This window comes from Aquarana catesbeiana, linkage group LG13 (genome assembly GCF_042186555.1).
Source record: "Aquarana catesbeiana isolate 2022-GZ linkage group LG13, ASM4218655v1, whole genome shotgun sequence".
NCBI lineage: Eukaryota > Metazoa > Chordata > Amphibia > Anura > Ranidae > Aquarana > Aquarana catesbeiana.
In genome coordinates this window covers 22,795,438-22,811,792 of record NC_133336.1, presented here as the reverse complement: position 1 = coordinate 22,811,792, position 16,355 = coordinate 22,795,438, and the positions used below count along the sequence as shown (strand labels likewise).

At 43.8% G+C, this 16,355-nt stretch overlaps 1 protein-coding gene across 1 annotated transcript in view; it reads left to right on the top strand.

Annotated features, from left to right (window-relative positions):
• LOC141117562 (galactocerebrosidase-like) overlaps nucleotides 1-16,355 on the top strand; it is a gene marked incomplete at its 5' end in the record, with an annotated part of 64,171 nt that overhangs the window by 33,378 nt on the left and 14,438 nt on the right. The window contains 5 exon segments of the mRNA XM_073610468.1: nucleotides 3,146-3,273; nucleotides 4,276-4,365; nucleotides 5,275-5,364; nucleotides 8,102-8,246; nucleotides 8,974-9,154. Of these exon segments, the coding sequence (XP_073466569.1) occupies nucleotides 3,146-3,273; nucleotides 4,276-4,365; nucleotides 5,275-5,364; nucleotides 8,102-8,246; nucleotides 8,974-9,154 (634 nt within the window).

Here is a 16,355-nt window from a genome sequence, read left to right as displayed (position 1 = left end):
CGTGGTTATATCTTCTTAGTCCTCTCCATAAAATTATCAGAAATTTGTGCTTAAATTAGAACTATAGGCAACACTTTTTTTTTTCCATCTTGGATAGACTAAGGAAGGGTTATAGCCCCTGTCAGTTTTTTTTTACCATCTCTGTCCCATTGCAGAGATTTCCCTGCACTTCCTGCCCCATAGCCAAATAGGAAGTGAGAGGAAATCTATGCAAATTAATGGAATCCATTGCCCCCCCCCCCCAGGCCCTCAGAACTAGTGTCCCCACTCAAAAATTTCAGGGCGGGTCTTAAACAGCAAGGGGTGTGGCCTTGACAGGAAGGAGTGGGTCATATTTAAATTATGGGGTGCACGAGTTTAGTTAGGCCTAGGGCAGCACAAAACCTAAATACACTACTGATTGGGACCGTGTGTACCCAGCTTAAAGTGGAGTTCCACCCACTTTTACAACTCTTCAGCATCCCTCACTAAACTGTGCACTATAAACAAATTGAATATTTTTAATTTTTTTTTCTCAGCACCTACTGTATATCTGCTGTATTCATTTTTCACTTCCTCCTCCCTGGCCGCGGCCCATCGCATCATTTCCTGTTTGCAATGCCTTCTGGGCAACTTCCTCTGAAACTGCCGTTGCTATGGAAACCTGACCTGAAACCTATTACACTGCTTGTGCTGCACTGAGCATGTGCGAGATCTGCAAGGATGAGTTCCAGGAAGAAATACAGTCTGGCTTCAGATGCCCACACTTAAGATGGCCACGGCCTGCTGTAAGTTTATAAAGTAACAAACTACTGATATAAACTAACAAAACAGACCTTAGTTTACAGACTAACTTTACTAGAATATATTAAGCTTGTGTATTATAGGGGTATTTTTATTTAAAAAGTATAATTTTGGCCAGAACAGCACTTTAAGACAGGTGTGCAGGCACTTTCTTATGGCGCTGAGGATGAAGGACAATGTGCTCTGAATTTGGGTGGTCATGTGACTTCTAAAGGACGCACTCTTCAGATTGGGTTGGGCACACATGTGCTGCCTTTATCATGACATTTCAGGGAGAAGGGACCATGTGGTCCAGACCTGGGTGCTCACCTGATGTCTACAGCGCATGCTTCCGAGACTGGAAGTTCAGGGAAGCAGTACTGAGCCATGAGCAGTGAGTGACTGTTATAACAACGAATGGAAGACCTATTTTGAAAAAATACTTGACGGTGTGGGTTTGCTCAGTTGGAGTAAAGACTTAAAGCAGAGTTCCGCCCAAAAGTGGAACTTCCGCTTATATGCTTCCTTTCTCGTTTTATGACCAGTCCCCTTCCCAACCAATTCGCCCCCCACCGCCGGGCCAATTAGAAAGAGTAGCGCGCTTCGTGCATGTGCAGTAGGGAACCAGCAGTGAAGCCGAAAGGCTTCACTGCCGAGTTCCCTTACCAGGAATGGCGGCGGCAGTAGCCGTGATTCGATCCGAAGATCAGCTGGGGTGCCGACATCGTTGGCTCCCAGGACAGGTAAGTGTCCATATATTAAAAGTCAGCAGCTGCAGCATTTGTAGCTGCTGAATTTTACATTCTTCTTTTTTTTTTTTTTTTGGCTTGACCTCCCCTTTAAAAAGTAAAAAGGGGGCTTTAAGGAGAAGTATAGCCAAAGCTCCTTTGGCTGTACTTCTATGAATCACAAGAGTACAGTTCGTTCTGCACTCCTGTGACCTGTTTTCAGCAGAGAGCGGGCTGAAGTTCGCTCTCTGCTGATGTCACAGAAGTCGGTCCAGGAACCATGTCATCGCGTCAACAGAGCCCGGACCGACACCTGGCTCAGACGCTGAGCGAGCCGCTGAGCGACTGAGCTGGACCAAACCCCCCCCCCCCCCCAGCCCGGCGCACCAATGAGCGAGGAGGGGGCAGAGCAGAGAGCTGTGACTGGCGGTCTGCAGCTCTCTGCTTGGGGAGCTGTGAGAACCGAGCAATCGGCGATGTTCGATCGCTCGGTTCTCTGTGCAGAGGTTACGGGGTACGGATGCAGCATCGGACCCATGCTGCATCCACCTAGGTGTAAGTATTAATCTTAAAAAAAAAAAAGCCTGAACCCATACTTTTCTTTTAATGCTGCTTTAACCACTTAAGCCCTGGACCATTTGGCTGGCAAAAGACCAGAGCACTGCATCGCTTTAACTGACAATTGCGCTGTCGTGCGACGTTGCTCCCAAACAAAATTGACGTCCCTTTTTCCCCACAAATAGAGCTTTCTTTTGGTGGTATTTGTTTTCCTCAGTTTAGGCCGATATGTATTCTTCTACATATTTTTGGTAAAAAAAAATCGCAATAAGCGTATATTGATTGGTTTGCGTAAAAGTTATAGCGTCTATAAAATAGGGGATAGTTTTATGGCATTTTTATTAATATTTTTTTTAGTAATGGTGGCGATCAGCGTTTTTTTTTTATTATTGTGACTGCGACATTATGGCGGACAGATCGGACACTTTTGGCGCTATTTTGGGACCTTTCGCATTTATACAGCGATCAGTGCGATTAAGAAAGCATTGATTACTGTGTAAATGTGACTGGCAGTGAAGGGGTTAACCACTAGGTGGCACTGTAGGGGTTAAGTGTGTCCTAGGGAGTGATTCTAACTCTGGGGTGGGGGTGGGGATACGTGTGACATGACACTGATCACTGCTCCCGATTACAGGGAGCTGTGATCAGTGTCACTAGGCAGAACGGGGAAATGCTTGTTTACATCAGCATTTCCCCGTTCTTCCTCTCTGTGACACGATCGCGGGTATCCTCCGCGGACATTGTGTCCGCGCGACCTGCGATCACACTCACAGAGCTTGTGGCGGGCTCCCGCAAACCGCTTCTTAAAGGGCAACGTACAGGTACGTTAATCTGCCTGTACGTGCCCTTCTGCCGACGTATATCGGCGTGGGCTGGTCGGCAAGCCGTTAAAGAAACTCTATGTTTGTGTCTATATATATATATATATATATATATATATATATATATATATATATATATATATATATTTTTTTTTTTTTTTTTTGCCCAGACCTACACCTGAATTAAAGTCACATACAGCCGACTTCGGGTGTCATTGAAGAATGCAGAACACCATGAGAAAGGTTTCTGTATGATCCATTTTATTTCTCTTCCAGCTCATACCACGCAGTTCACGGAGCCGGGCTGGTTCTACCTCCGTACGGTCGGCCACTTGGAGAACGGTGGTAGCTATGTTGCTCTCACAGACAGGCTGGGGAATCTCACTATTATTATAGAGACTATGGTAAGACCCTGTCAACTTTGCGATTACAGCATCTGCCTCTTGCATCTTATTTCGGACACCTTCCAGTGTTTTTTTTTTTTATCCCTTCACTTTTTGCTTTTTAATCAAAAAAGGCCCAATTGATGGGACAATCTCACTGAATAAGTTCACACAATACAAAGGCTTCTGTGACTGGGCAGGAGGAAGGTCACACAGGTCCCCTTTCCTTCTCTGCAATGCTAATCTGTGTGAAGGCTCAATCATGCACCTCCAGCACTGTGGCAGCATGTGTCCCTGAAAGCTCCCAGTCACACATGGATAATCTGGGGGCAGTAGGGTGGGCTATATATGATTTTTTTTTTTTGTCCTTTGGGTTTGATCCGCAAATGCCAAGAGTGGTGTATTATAAGTCCCTTTTGAGGGAACATACTCCTCACTCCATAGGGGTGTTGCTCCCAGAAAAAGAACATCACCAATGCTGCAATATAGTTTAAATCGAATACTCTCTTTAATATATAAAAATAGTTGCACTCGCATTTTAAAATTCCTGACCAATATAATGTATTCAGAATCAGTACACCTTGGAAAAACCAGTATCGCCCACTTCCAGTTTCAGTCTGTACTGGAAATGACGTCGCCCAGCTCCGCCCCCATGTGTTGCGTCATTGATCGCATGACTTCTTCAAGGATTCACGGAAGAAGTCGTGATCAGTGTCGCAAAGATTCAGGTGGAGCTGGATGATGTCACTATTTACTTTTGTCACTTAGATGTGGGCACACATTAGGGGTGTTAAAAGCACTGTTGTTATTATTATTAACGAGATTAGTGGCAGTTCATGATTTTTCTTGCTCTTCTATTCATGTAATCACTGTGATGGACAATCCCAGGGATCACATTCTTGGGATGCCTCTGGCGTTAGGTTTTTTTTTTTTAAACGTTCCAATGGGAAGGGGTTAATAATTGATTATCCTGTATTATTTGTTAAGCGCACTTTTAATATCACCCTGTGTGTTCTCTTTTAGTCGCATGACCATTCTGTCTGTATCCGTCCTTTTCTGCCCACATATAACGTCTCCTCTCAGAACGCTACGTTCAAGCTCGATGGTCAATTTGTGAGTGTTAATTTTTTTTTTTTTTTTTTTTTGGCTTCGGTTACACGTTTTTGTCCATTTTAACTGATAAAAAAAAGAAGAGGGGAATGTATCGTAGAAGTTGCATGATGGATGCCAAAATGTAAAACGTTTGTTTAGACTCTCGTATGTTCTTCTCTGGGTCAATGCAATCTAATGGTAAAGCATTTCTAAAGCCAAAGCTCTACTTTTTAGTTTTGGATACACTATGAATGGGTTGGAGCCCTGTTGTGCTTTTTTGTGTCTGTGTTCCATTGGGGAGATTTCCCTTCACTTCCTGTCCTAGAGACACAACAGGAAATGAGGGTGAAATATCCCAGTTTAAACAGTTGGCCCCACTGAACGAGGTTTCCTTCTGTTCCAGTGACTCTTGTAACCTTTTGGATTTTCTTTCATTGCTGCTTGGGATTTCACAGTGTCCTTTTCCCCCTGCTCCAGTAATCCTTCTCCCTTTTTTATAGGGATGCTGGGCATGTACAATTTCATTCACGCTCTTGAAAGGATTTAAGATGGCTCCCATTAAAAAAAAATAAAATAAAAAATAATGTCGCTGGCAGGGCCAGTGTCCATCACCTACAGAGGTGTTGGTAGATGAAATCTACTGTAGAGTTTGCTAGGATCTGCCCTATGGTATGGTCACAGGTTGGGGGCTCGTCCGGGATGACCTGGACATAGAAGACGTGTGTGTTGCAGGATGCTGGCCATCAGACTCTAGTAGCAGAATTGAAAAGTACTGTGGAGGAAATATCTGTATTGATGCTGAAAATTGCAGCAAAAGCTGTTTTTGCTTTTAACGGGCTATTCATTTTTTTTTTTTATCCTACTTTTGACTTTGTCTTAAATCGGCAATAAGAATTATAACTCCTCCCCCTTTTCCCCCTCTTGCTGTAGAAGGATATAAAGACGTTGCAGGTCTGGCATTCCAAGCTTTTCACCAACACCACCGAAAACACTTTATTTCAGAAGATGTCACCAATAACGGTCAGTGCACGATTTACTTATCGTGTATACTTGCGTGTATAATAAGGAGACTGTGGGAAATCCCATCTATACAAAACGCAGGGCCACAAGGGATTTTTATTTTTTTTTTAGCAAGTGTTTGCTAAATCAGAATGTTACACCATAAATTTGTCAGACCTCCACAGACAAGTGTAAATCCTGTACCGCTGGCTCAGCACTTTTGTGTTCGGTGCGGTTTATGTGAACTATTTGAAATATATGATTGTGGGTCATACAATACAATGTGTGTTTGCTGATTCAATGTATTAGTTGCCAAGTGGTTACGGTTTGGTAAAAGATGATGTCTATATTTACAGTTCAACAATTACACTACAGAAAAATAGTTTTAATAGCACTTTACAATAGAAGGATGTTTCAAGAACGGACTATAAAACAAAAATTCAGTGCATTATCGCATTGTGAAGTTTTATTAAAACTATATCGAACTTTATTAGATTACTTTTATATTATTGGGGTAAAATATTATAATAGGTTTTGATAAAATTTATAGCGGAGTTTCAGTCTGGGGGGGACAAAAAAAAAAAAATACTGTAGCTGCTAACTTTTAATATAAGGACGCTTGCCAGTCCTGGAATCCAGCGATGTCGGCACCCTAAGCCGATTCCTCCATCGGCTTCGGGTGCAGGTGCCGGCATTGCAAGTAAGGGAAACCGGCAGTGAAGCCAATGCGTGTGTTGCGCTTTGCCTTCAGAATGGTCCTGCCGTCTTCTGGGGGACACTCAGGTCTCCTGAATGCAGCGGGGGGGGGGGGGGGGGCGGACATGACGCATAACGCCGTACGGCGACCTTACCAGGATGGAGGAGCAGGTACCTATCAAAACCAGGTATCCGCTCCCCTCCCCCCTCAAAAAAAAGTGCCAAATATGGCAGTGGAAGATGGGAGGTTGCGAACAAGCGGAGCTTTCCCTTTTTGGGTGGAGCTCCGCTTTAATATCTAATTAAAATAATAAACGTATTTTATATATTATTTTATAGATTAATAACACTATTTTTATATGATGTTTTATATCGTTTTAATAGAATTTTATAATAGAATCATTTACCAAGAAATAGCTAAAAAAAAAATTTGAATATAGCCAATTCTTGGTACATTTATTCTATCGTGAAGTTGAAACTTTTTATGATTATTAAAATATGCAAGTTTATTGGGGAAGAAAATATAATAATACATTTTTAATAAAAATTATTTATCTTCTATATAATAGTTTTAATAGAATTTCACAATAGAATAATATAAAAAAAAAAAAAATCTGACTAGTTCTTGGTACATTATTCTATTATGAATTGCTATTAAAACTTTATTTTTATTATTAATAATAATAATAATAATAATAATACTACTAATAATAATATTATTACCCCCCCCCCCCCCCCCATAAAATTACACAATACAACAAATACAACAGCCATACTAATCTCTCTCTTTTTTAAGTTTACAACAGGTTATTGTAGGTGTAATATAGCTTATAATGGACCTTTTTTAATGTGCTTCTTCTTGAGCCACTCCTTTTGTTGCCTTGGCCGTGTGTTTTGGGTCATTGTCATGCTGGAATCCCCATCCACGACCCATTTTCAATGCCCTGGCTGAGGGAAGGAGGTTCTCGCCCAAGATTTGATGGCACTTGGACCCGTCCATCGTCCCTTTGATGAGGTGAAGTTGTCCTGTCCCCTTAGCAGAAAAAACCCCCCCAAAGCATAATGTTTCCACCTCCATGTTTGAAGGTGGGGATGGTGTTCTTGGGGTCATAGGCAGCATTCCTCCTCCTCCAAACACGGTGAGTTGAGTTGATGCCAAAAAGCTTGATTTTGGTCTCATCTGACCACAACACTTTCACCCAGTTCTCCTCTAAATCATTCAGATGTTCATTAGCAAACTTCAGACTATCCTGTACATGGGCTTTCTTAAACAGGGGGACCTTGCTGGCGCTGCAGGATTTCAGTCCTTCACGGCGTAGTGTGTTACCAATTGTTTTCTTGGTGACTATGGTCCCAGCTGACTTGAGATCATTGACAAGATTCTCCCGTGTAGTTCTGGGCTGATTCCTCACCGTTCTCATGATCATTGAAACTCCACAAGGTGAGATCTTCCGTGGAGCCCCAGACCGAGGGAGATTGACAGTTATTTTGTGTTTCTTCCATTTGCGAATAATCCGCACCAACTGTTGTCACCCTCTCACCAAGCTGCTTGGCGATGGTCTTGTAGCCCATTCCAGCCTTGTGTAGGTCTACAATCTTATCCCTGACATCCTTGGACAGCTCTTTGGTCTTGGCCATGGTGGAGAGATTGCAATCTGATTGGGAGCACTCTCTTAAAGGGCAATCAATCTCAGCTTGTTATCTGTATAAAAGACACCTGGTAGCCAGAAATCTTGCTGATTGATAGGGGATCAAATACTTATTTCACACGTTAAATTGCAAATCAATGTATAACTTTTTTTGAAATGCATTTTTTCTGAATATTTTTGTTCTTCTTCTGTCTCTCACTGTTAAAATAAACCGACCATTAAAAATATAGACTGATCATTTCTTTGTCAGTGGGCAAACATACAAAATCAACAGGGGATCAAATACTTTTTCCCTCACTGTATATAGTAATATGTTGGCATGTTTATTAATGAATAAATTAAATTACCTCGGATGCCTAATAGGCAATTTTTGGGGGTGTGAAACCTTTGAGTACCTGCCATGTCTGTTTCAGGTTCAGAACGGTGCGTTCTCTCTGGAGCTGGGTGTGGACGAGGTGTACACTCTGACAACTCTTGAAAAGGGCCACAAAGGGTCTTACCCCAAGCCCCCCAAGCCTCAGCCCTTCCCCCGAAAGTACAAGGATGACTTTGATGTCCGTAAGTGTGCAGTATGTAGGTGTGACTGTTGGAAGTCATGTGGCTTTTGTTATTGAGCTTCTCCTAAAATGTATACTTTTAGCGGTCACGGAGGAGCTGGAGAACAAGCTGGCTTCTTTTCTTTTTTATATTTCACACTCTCCCCAACATGTTTCACAGTTCTGCTTGTTTCACGGCCATTACAAAGCTGAATGATGGCACCTCCCTCCACTATTAATTACTAAAATCTTTCAGGAGTCCAGGCTGAGAGACCAAGGAACCTTCATTGTAGCTGTAAAGTGGGCATCGAAAGGCTGAAAATATCGCACTGGTATCCAAGTGATGCAAATCGGAGAGTGAAATGCCAGATTCAGGTGGAGATGAAACTTAAATCTGACCTCCAGCCTTCCCGTCGGTTGTACCGGCTCCTCTCCTGGACTGAAATGGCTTACTCTGATTTCACTGCACACTGTGAGCTTCTCAGTGTGCATTAGAAGCTGCAGCATTTCAGAGCCCATTTCCTGGCTGGAGGACATCCAGCTTCATCTAGCCCTTTCTCCCCAGTCTGACTGTCCCTGGCCTGCCCCTTTTTATATTCATTCATGGAACTTGAGCATCTTATGTGGGTGTGACTAGGGCAGTAGTGTGGAAATGCGATTTTTCAAAATGTTGAGATGCGCAGTGCAATCTGAAGATGTGAAATGCTCCTCTGGATTGAAGTTCATTCATAAATGGTTCTTATGCCCAGGTAACCCTCTGTTCAGCGAGGCTCCGTATTTCGCAGACCAATCTGGAGTTTTCGAATATTTCATAAACACCTCGGACCCCGGAAATCACACGTTCACCTTCCGGCAGGTGCTGACTCAGCATCCCATCAGCTGGGAGTCGGATGCCCCTCAAGCCATAAGCGTCATTGGAGACTTCACTTGGTGAGTGCCTGTCGCCCGGTCAGATTTTTAATATATATTATTTTCATCTTGCTCCAGTTCGGTCATGTGCTCCTCTGTGTCAGTGAGTGACTGCTGCAGGGGAGAGGAGAGAGCGCGCTTAACAATGGCTGTGAATTCCAGGCCTCGCCCATAGCCTCCTATGGTCCATCTGTTGTCCGTGCTCCCTCTTCTCCACTGCAGCTGCCACTGGCACCGGTTAGTCAGCATAGGTAGCAGGAGGTGGCATTTTTAAGACTAGTTTAGTATTGGGCAGGGATTCTACTTAAAAGTGACAATATGCTTGTGCAATTCGTTTCGTAACAAATCGAAATTCGTCCGAATTTTGCATCTTAAAAAAATCACGCATTTCAACGAATACGAAAGAAATTATAGCGGATATAACGAATGAATTCGACATGATTCGGTAATTCGTTAAAGATCTAATGAAACAAAAGGTCAACTCAAAGTAAATCTTACAGTCCAATCAGCTGATTAATTTTGTGCTGGAGGTTGGATTTCTGGCAAAGTGCATTCCTGAGAGCTGAGTGAGAAGGGGGTTGTATTGTATTTGAGCAGAGGAGGAGAGATATAGTCATTGTGTGTGTTAATAGATTTAATAAACAAACGACTTTCCAAACTACGAATCGTTATCACGACTATATATACACATACATAAATATCGAATTTCAACGAATACAACCGAAATTCTAGCGCATATAATGAATGAATTCGTCATGATTCGAGATTCAGTATAAGGAATATCGACACTCTACGAATAATAACGAATTATCCGAAAACGTATTAACATAACATAACGAATCTAACAGAACGAAATTATGTATTTTACGAATGACAATGAACCGAAACGAAACAATTTTTTCCATTGTGCACAAGTCTACTAAACAATATATTCTCTAGAAATCCTCCATACATTTCAACTTCTTAAAGCGGGAGTCCAGCGACCTATCTTTTTTTTTTTTTTCTGGTCATTGATAAACTTTAATTATCAAAATATCATCTTCACTGATTGTGTTTAAGATTTCGTCCGCAAGAATAACTTATATAATTCGATCCTGGCGGTTTTCATCTTGCTTGTGGGCAATTGAAGCCCACAAGCATTTATTTCCTGGGACACGGTGAATGCTGTGCTCCCAGCATTCACCTCTCGTTACCTGTGCATGCTCACTGGTAACAGCGAGCAGCGCCATCAAATTTCGGGTTGCCATCACAACGGGCGTCGTCGTCGGAAGTTCCCGCCCCGTTGTGATGGCAACCAAACATATGACGTGGCATGACGGCGTTCTGCACTGCATCTTGGGAAGCCTGAGACTAGCACCCAGGAGACTGTGCGGAGCCAGGAAAAGGCAAGAAATACGCCTACTCCCACAGGAGGAGAAACAGGAAGTGGAACTATTAATTAAAAAATAAAAGGTAATTACGGCGATATAATTTTTTTGGACAGGCATTTGAGTATCTAGGCAATTAACTGAATGGGGTAAGATAAAGTTGAAAATTTGGGTGGAACCCCGATTTAGTGGCTCCGTAATCTTTTCTTCATGACTTTGTTTTCTTTGTGTGCTTTTCTGCCTCCTTGTAACGTCATTTGTGAGCTCCTGAACCTCTCCTTTACCCCCCTCCCCCACTTCCTTTTGATTGGAGTAAACAGTGCTCATTAGCTGTGGTCATGTGTATGGCTCTATATTTGCACTGCAAATCCCATAGTCCATCTCAGGAGCTTGCAAGACGGGTTGGCTACGTTCCTACCTACAGTCAGGCCAAGGGGGGGGTGGCTACGTTCCTACATACAGTGGGGCCAAGGCGGGGTGGCTACGTTCCTACCTACAGTGGGGCTAAGGTGGGGTGGCTACGTTCCTACCTACAGTGGGGCTAAGGTGGGGTGGCTACGTTCCTACCTACAGTGGGGCCAAGGCGGGGTGGCTACATTCATACATACAGTGGGGCCAAGGTGGTGTGGTTACGTTGCTACCTACAGCGGGGCCAAGGCGAGGTGGCTACGTTCCTACCTACAGGGTGGCCAAGGCGGTGTGGTTACTTTCCCACCTACAGTGAGGTGGATACGTTCCCACATATAGTGGGACCATGGAGAATGACTGTAGCCACCATACAGGAAGTCAGATCACAGGAACAAAAAAAGTCATTTGGAGAAGCTGAGAGCAATAGAAGTGACTTATGTGTTTAACTCTTTCCAGCCCAGCCCCAGCATCTCTGTAACTGGGTCCTTACGATCGGGGGGGGGGTTTAGGAAGGACCAGCAGATCACGTGACCACTTTGATTGGTTGTCACGGTGGTCAGATGATTGGCAGCTGAGCCCACCAGCTCCAGAATTGATGACTGTCTTAGAGAGCTCAGTCATCATGCTGGGAGCGTGCAGTGGGCTCGTTGTCAGCACAGAAAGTTCTGCCGCCCCTTGGACGTGTATATATGCGTTGCGTCACAGACACGTGACTTTTTCAAGGGTGATAAAGTTGAAAAAGTCACGTGTCTGTGACGCAACGCGTCGGAAGGAGGAGCCTGTGAGGTTTCCAGCAGTAGCTGTGTGTGAGCACTGACGGTGGATGAGAAGCCTCTAGCACAGAGCTCTATGCAGCTGATCATTGTAATCCTTTTGCGATCTTGCGAATGGGGATATGTGAGTGAAACTAAGTATCTTAGCATGTAGCACCATCTCGCTGTGGTCTCTGCGCAATGGTTTTGTTTTCTTTATTTTTCATGTCATGGAAATGAGCTGACAATCGGGAAAATCAGAGTAAAAGCCACCGGTGACAGAGTGGTGATAGCGACAGTATATCTGCTACTATCTTATTTCACAGAAGATTTGACACTGAACTCACTATCTTTGATTTATTTATTTTAACTTTTTAGTATATATTGACTATGTATTATTGGCGCACACAAATTATTTACTTAATACTATTTATTGTTGGCGCACAGAAGCTATTTAGATTTATCTATATAATTTGGCAACTATAATTAAGGATTATTGTGGTACCATACTTCACAGGTGTATTATATGGGTGAATGATCAGGTTTTCATTTATTTATTTATGTTTTTTCACTTATTGAGTTAAACACCTAGGTGTAGTAATAGGAGGTTAATATCGGCGCAATTATTCACATACACTCATATATGTGGGGTATTAAAACCTTAAAGTAGGTCTTCACCCCCCAGGATCATTTCACTCTTGTCCACCCCTCTTCTGAAATGGCGCTGTTTTTTAATGATTTATTTTTCTAACTTTTTTTTTCTTTTTTTTGGGTAAGTGTTCAGGCCCCCCCCAGGTGCTTGTCATTCACCTAGGCAAATGATATGCACAGTGCTCCTTCATTCAGTAAAGGAGGAGGGGGGGCTGGCCTAGTGGTGTGTCGTCGGTAGGCCCCCCGGCTGAACCCAGTAAAGCCGGCGCCTACTGAGTGATGTCTCAGAAAACAAGATATGGTGGCAAAACAGAAGAGGATCTCAGCAGGACAATGCTGGATCTGCTGGGTGGGTGAGTATCTGAGTTGTACAGAAGGACCATCCCTGTTAAGCAGGGGTAAAAAAATAAATAAATGGAGGGGGGGTGGAGCAAGGGTGGAGATCCGCCTTATAACATGTGTTGCATAGATGGTCAGAAAGGACTAAAGGAATCGACAAGTGGGGGCGTGTCCAAGATGGCGACCGGAGCAAACGTGCAGTGAAGGAGCTCCGCTCAGACTCCAGCTTAGAGTCCTTCTTCCCTGCAGACCGGCGATCCTAAACAGCCCTGAGCGGCTGCATCAACGGCAGAGAACGATATGACCAAGGGGAAAGGCTCCCTGTCCACCTGAAAGTCCCACAAAGCTGCTCCAAGTCCCGCTGCACGGAGCCCCTGTCCCGCCACTGGCACCAATATGGTGTTCCAGACCGAGGGGATTGACACTGACCCTGCAGAGAAGGCGCAGTCCAACTTTGATGCTCTCATGCAGGCAATCACTACTTGCCAATCAACCCTCACGGGCAAGATAGAGCAGATGCAGCTGGATATCAGTCTCATAAGAAGGGATATGGACACCTTCCGCTCCTGCCTTACTGAGGCAGAGCGCCGCGTGGGGGACACAGAGGACACGCTGCAAGATCACACAGTCTCACTCCACACGCTGCAAACTAAAATTACAACCCTGGAAACCCGCGCAGAAGATGCAGAGAACAGAAATAGGAGAAATAATCTCCGCGTGGTGGGGCTCCCTGAAGTGCGGGGTGGGGGACAAGGTTGGAGTACAAGTTATTACTCCTTGCTGAGACTTTTTTGCTGCTACAAAGTACAAAGTCTTAGATTTTGTACTTATGGTTTTTACATTAAGGATCAATGCGGCTCTAATCTCTCTCCACCAGTTGGCGTAGGAGATCTCCCTGATGATACTCTCAAATTAGTGAATAATGTTCTGCTATTCTTGTGTATTCTCATAACTAGTGTGCTAATGGGAATGGTGATTTGCTGCCCTCATTTATTCCCTATAAGGCTTTAATGACTCCCCTGACTATTTTATCTTGGAATGTTCGAGGTTTGAACTCCAAGATTAAAAGATCTTTGGTATTCAACTTCCTGAAGAAATATAACCCACATGTATGTGTACTGCAGGAGACTCATTTGGTTGGGAGCAGGACGCTGGCACTACGGAAGCCTTGGGTAGGTGCTTGCTATCACTCAACCTATTCCTCTTATTCTAGAGGTGTCAGTGTCCTGCTCCACAAGTCGCTCGGGTTCACCCTATTGGATCTCCACCTAGATCCAGAGGGGAGATACGTGGCCCTTCATGCAATGTGTTATAGATTAGAACTGTTGATTGTGGGCGTAAATATTCACCCTCCAGCCACGGTTGACATCCTTAGGAAGATTACCCCAAAAATAGCACAATATCCATCGGCTAGAATTGTTTTAACTGGGGATTTTAACATGAGCCCAAACTCTGTTTTAGACAGACTCAGTGTGGGACCCCCTGGCGTGTCCCCCCTATCACAGTGGGCAGAAAGTTATGGGTTTAATGATGTGTGGAGATTGAGACACCCGGATAAGAAACAATATACCTGCCACTCGGCCACGTATGCCTCTTTCTCCAGAATTGACTTAGTTTATACCACTGACTCCCTGCTCTCCCGGATACAGGAGGTGGAGATCCTGCCGCGCGGTATATCGGATCATGCACCCCTCCTACTCATATTACGAATGGACTCGCCGGCGGGCTCTGCACTGTGGCGGCTCTCGGGTCTGTGGATTACGGACAAGAGGGTGACCCCCCTGGTGGAGGGAGAGTTGGGAGTCTACTGGACACAAACGAGGGTATGGCCCCCCACTGGTACTTTTGGATGCCTTTAAGGCATACACTCGGGGACAATACAAAACAGTGACCGGGAAAGTCAGAAAAGACAGAAGTCTAGCATTAGCGGAAGCAGAAAGGAAGGTTCTCCTGTTGGAAGACAGATATGTGCACACCAAAAATGTACTGACATATGATGCTATGCAATCCCTTCACAGCGAAATTTCCCTAATGCGGGTTGAGACCACCAAGAAACAGTTGCTTGCTCAGTCACAGAGAATATTTGAACAAGAAGAGAAGACGGGTAGATTGTTAGAGTGGCTGGCTAAAGAACGTCCCTCCTCACCACATATTGTCCATATTATGGATGACAAAGGGGTGCTCCACTCTGACCCCGTTGGTATAAACGATCAATTTGCTAGATATTATGAACATCTTTATACATCTAGAGCCAACATCACCAGGGAGAGCCTACACCACTTTGTAAATCAAATAAAATTTCCACAACTCTCAGATGAGACCCGAAACACTCTAGATGCCCCAATTACTGTCAAGGAGGTCCAAGCAGCAGTAGCGGCACTCCAATCAGCAAAACCCCCAGGCCCTGACGGTTTACCGGGAGAATTTTATAAAACAAATAGTGACCTTCTAGTCCCTAATTTCACACCCTACTCCTGACAATGCTGGAGGAGGGATGTCTCCTAGACACGTGCAATCCGTTTTGTAACGAATCGAAATTCGGACGAATTTTGCATCTTTCGGACATTCGGATGCATCCGAATGTCCGAATAAAAAAATGACGAATTTTAACTAATACGAAAGAAATTATAGCGAAAATAAAGAATGAATTCATCATAATTCGGTAATTCATTAAAGATCTAATGAAACAAAAGGTCAACTCAAAGTAAATCTTACAGTCCAATCAGCTGATTAATTTTGTGCTGGAGGTTGGATTACTGGCAAAGTGCATTCCTGAGAACTGAGTGAGAAGGGTGCTGTATTGTATTTGAGCAGAGGAGAAGAGATATTGTCACTGTGTGTGTTAATAGATTCAATAAACAAACGACTTTCCAAACTACGAATCATTATCACCAATCAATATACATACATAAATATTGAATTTCAACTCATATGAAAGAAATTATAGCGGATATAACGAATGAATTCGACATGATTCGAGATTCAGTATAACGAATATCGACACTCTACGAATAATAACGAATTATCTGAAAACTAATTAATGTAACATAACGAATATAACAGAACAAAATTATGTATTTTACGAATGATAATGAACCGAAACTAAACGAAATTTCCCGTTGTGCACAAGTCTAATGTCTCCCTCCCTCTATGTCGAAGGCGGTAATTGTGGTTATAGCCAAACCTAATAAAGACCCTACATCCTGTGCCTCATATCGCCCCCTATCGCTTTTAAATGTGGTTGCTAAGATAACCACTAAAATTCTCTCAACCAGGCTCAATTCGGTCATCCTATCTATAATTCACGGCGACCAGACGGGCTTCATGCGGGGCAAAGGAACCGACATTAACCTACGTCGATTATATACTAACATATCTCATGCAGGGAAGATGGACTCCCCAGGTGTGGTGGCCTCTCTAGATAGCGAGAAGGCCTTCGACTCGGTGGAGTGGGAGTTCCTGTGGCAGGTTCTTGAATGTTTTAACTTTGGCCCCAAGTTTGTCTCCTGGATAAAACTCCTGTACAGAAACCCCTCCGCAACAGTCTGCACAAATGGCACACTTTCCTCCCCCTTTTCTTTAGGCAGGGGAACTAGACAGGGATGCCCACTGTCCCCCGGGGCTGTTTGCCTTCGCTATAGAACCCCTGGCTATCCTACTTAGAGCATCCCCGACGGTTAGACTGAGAAGCTTTCACTAAATGCT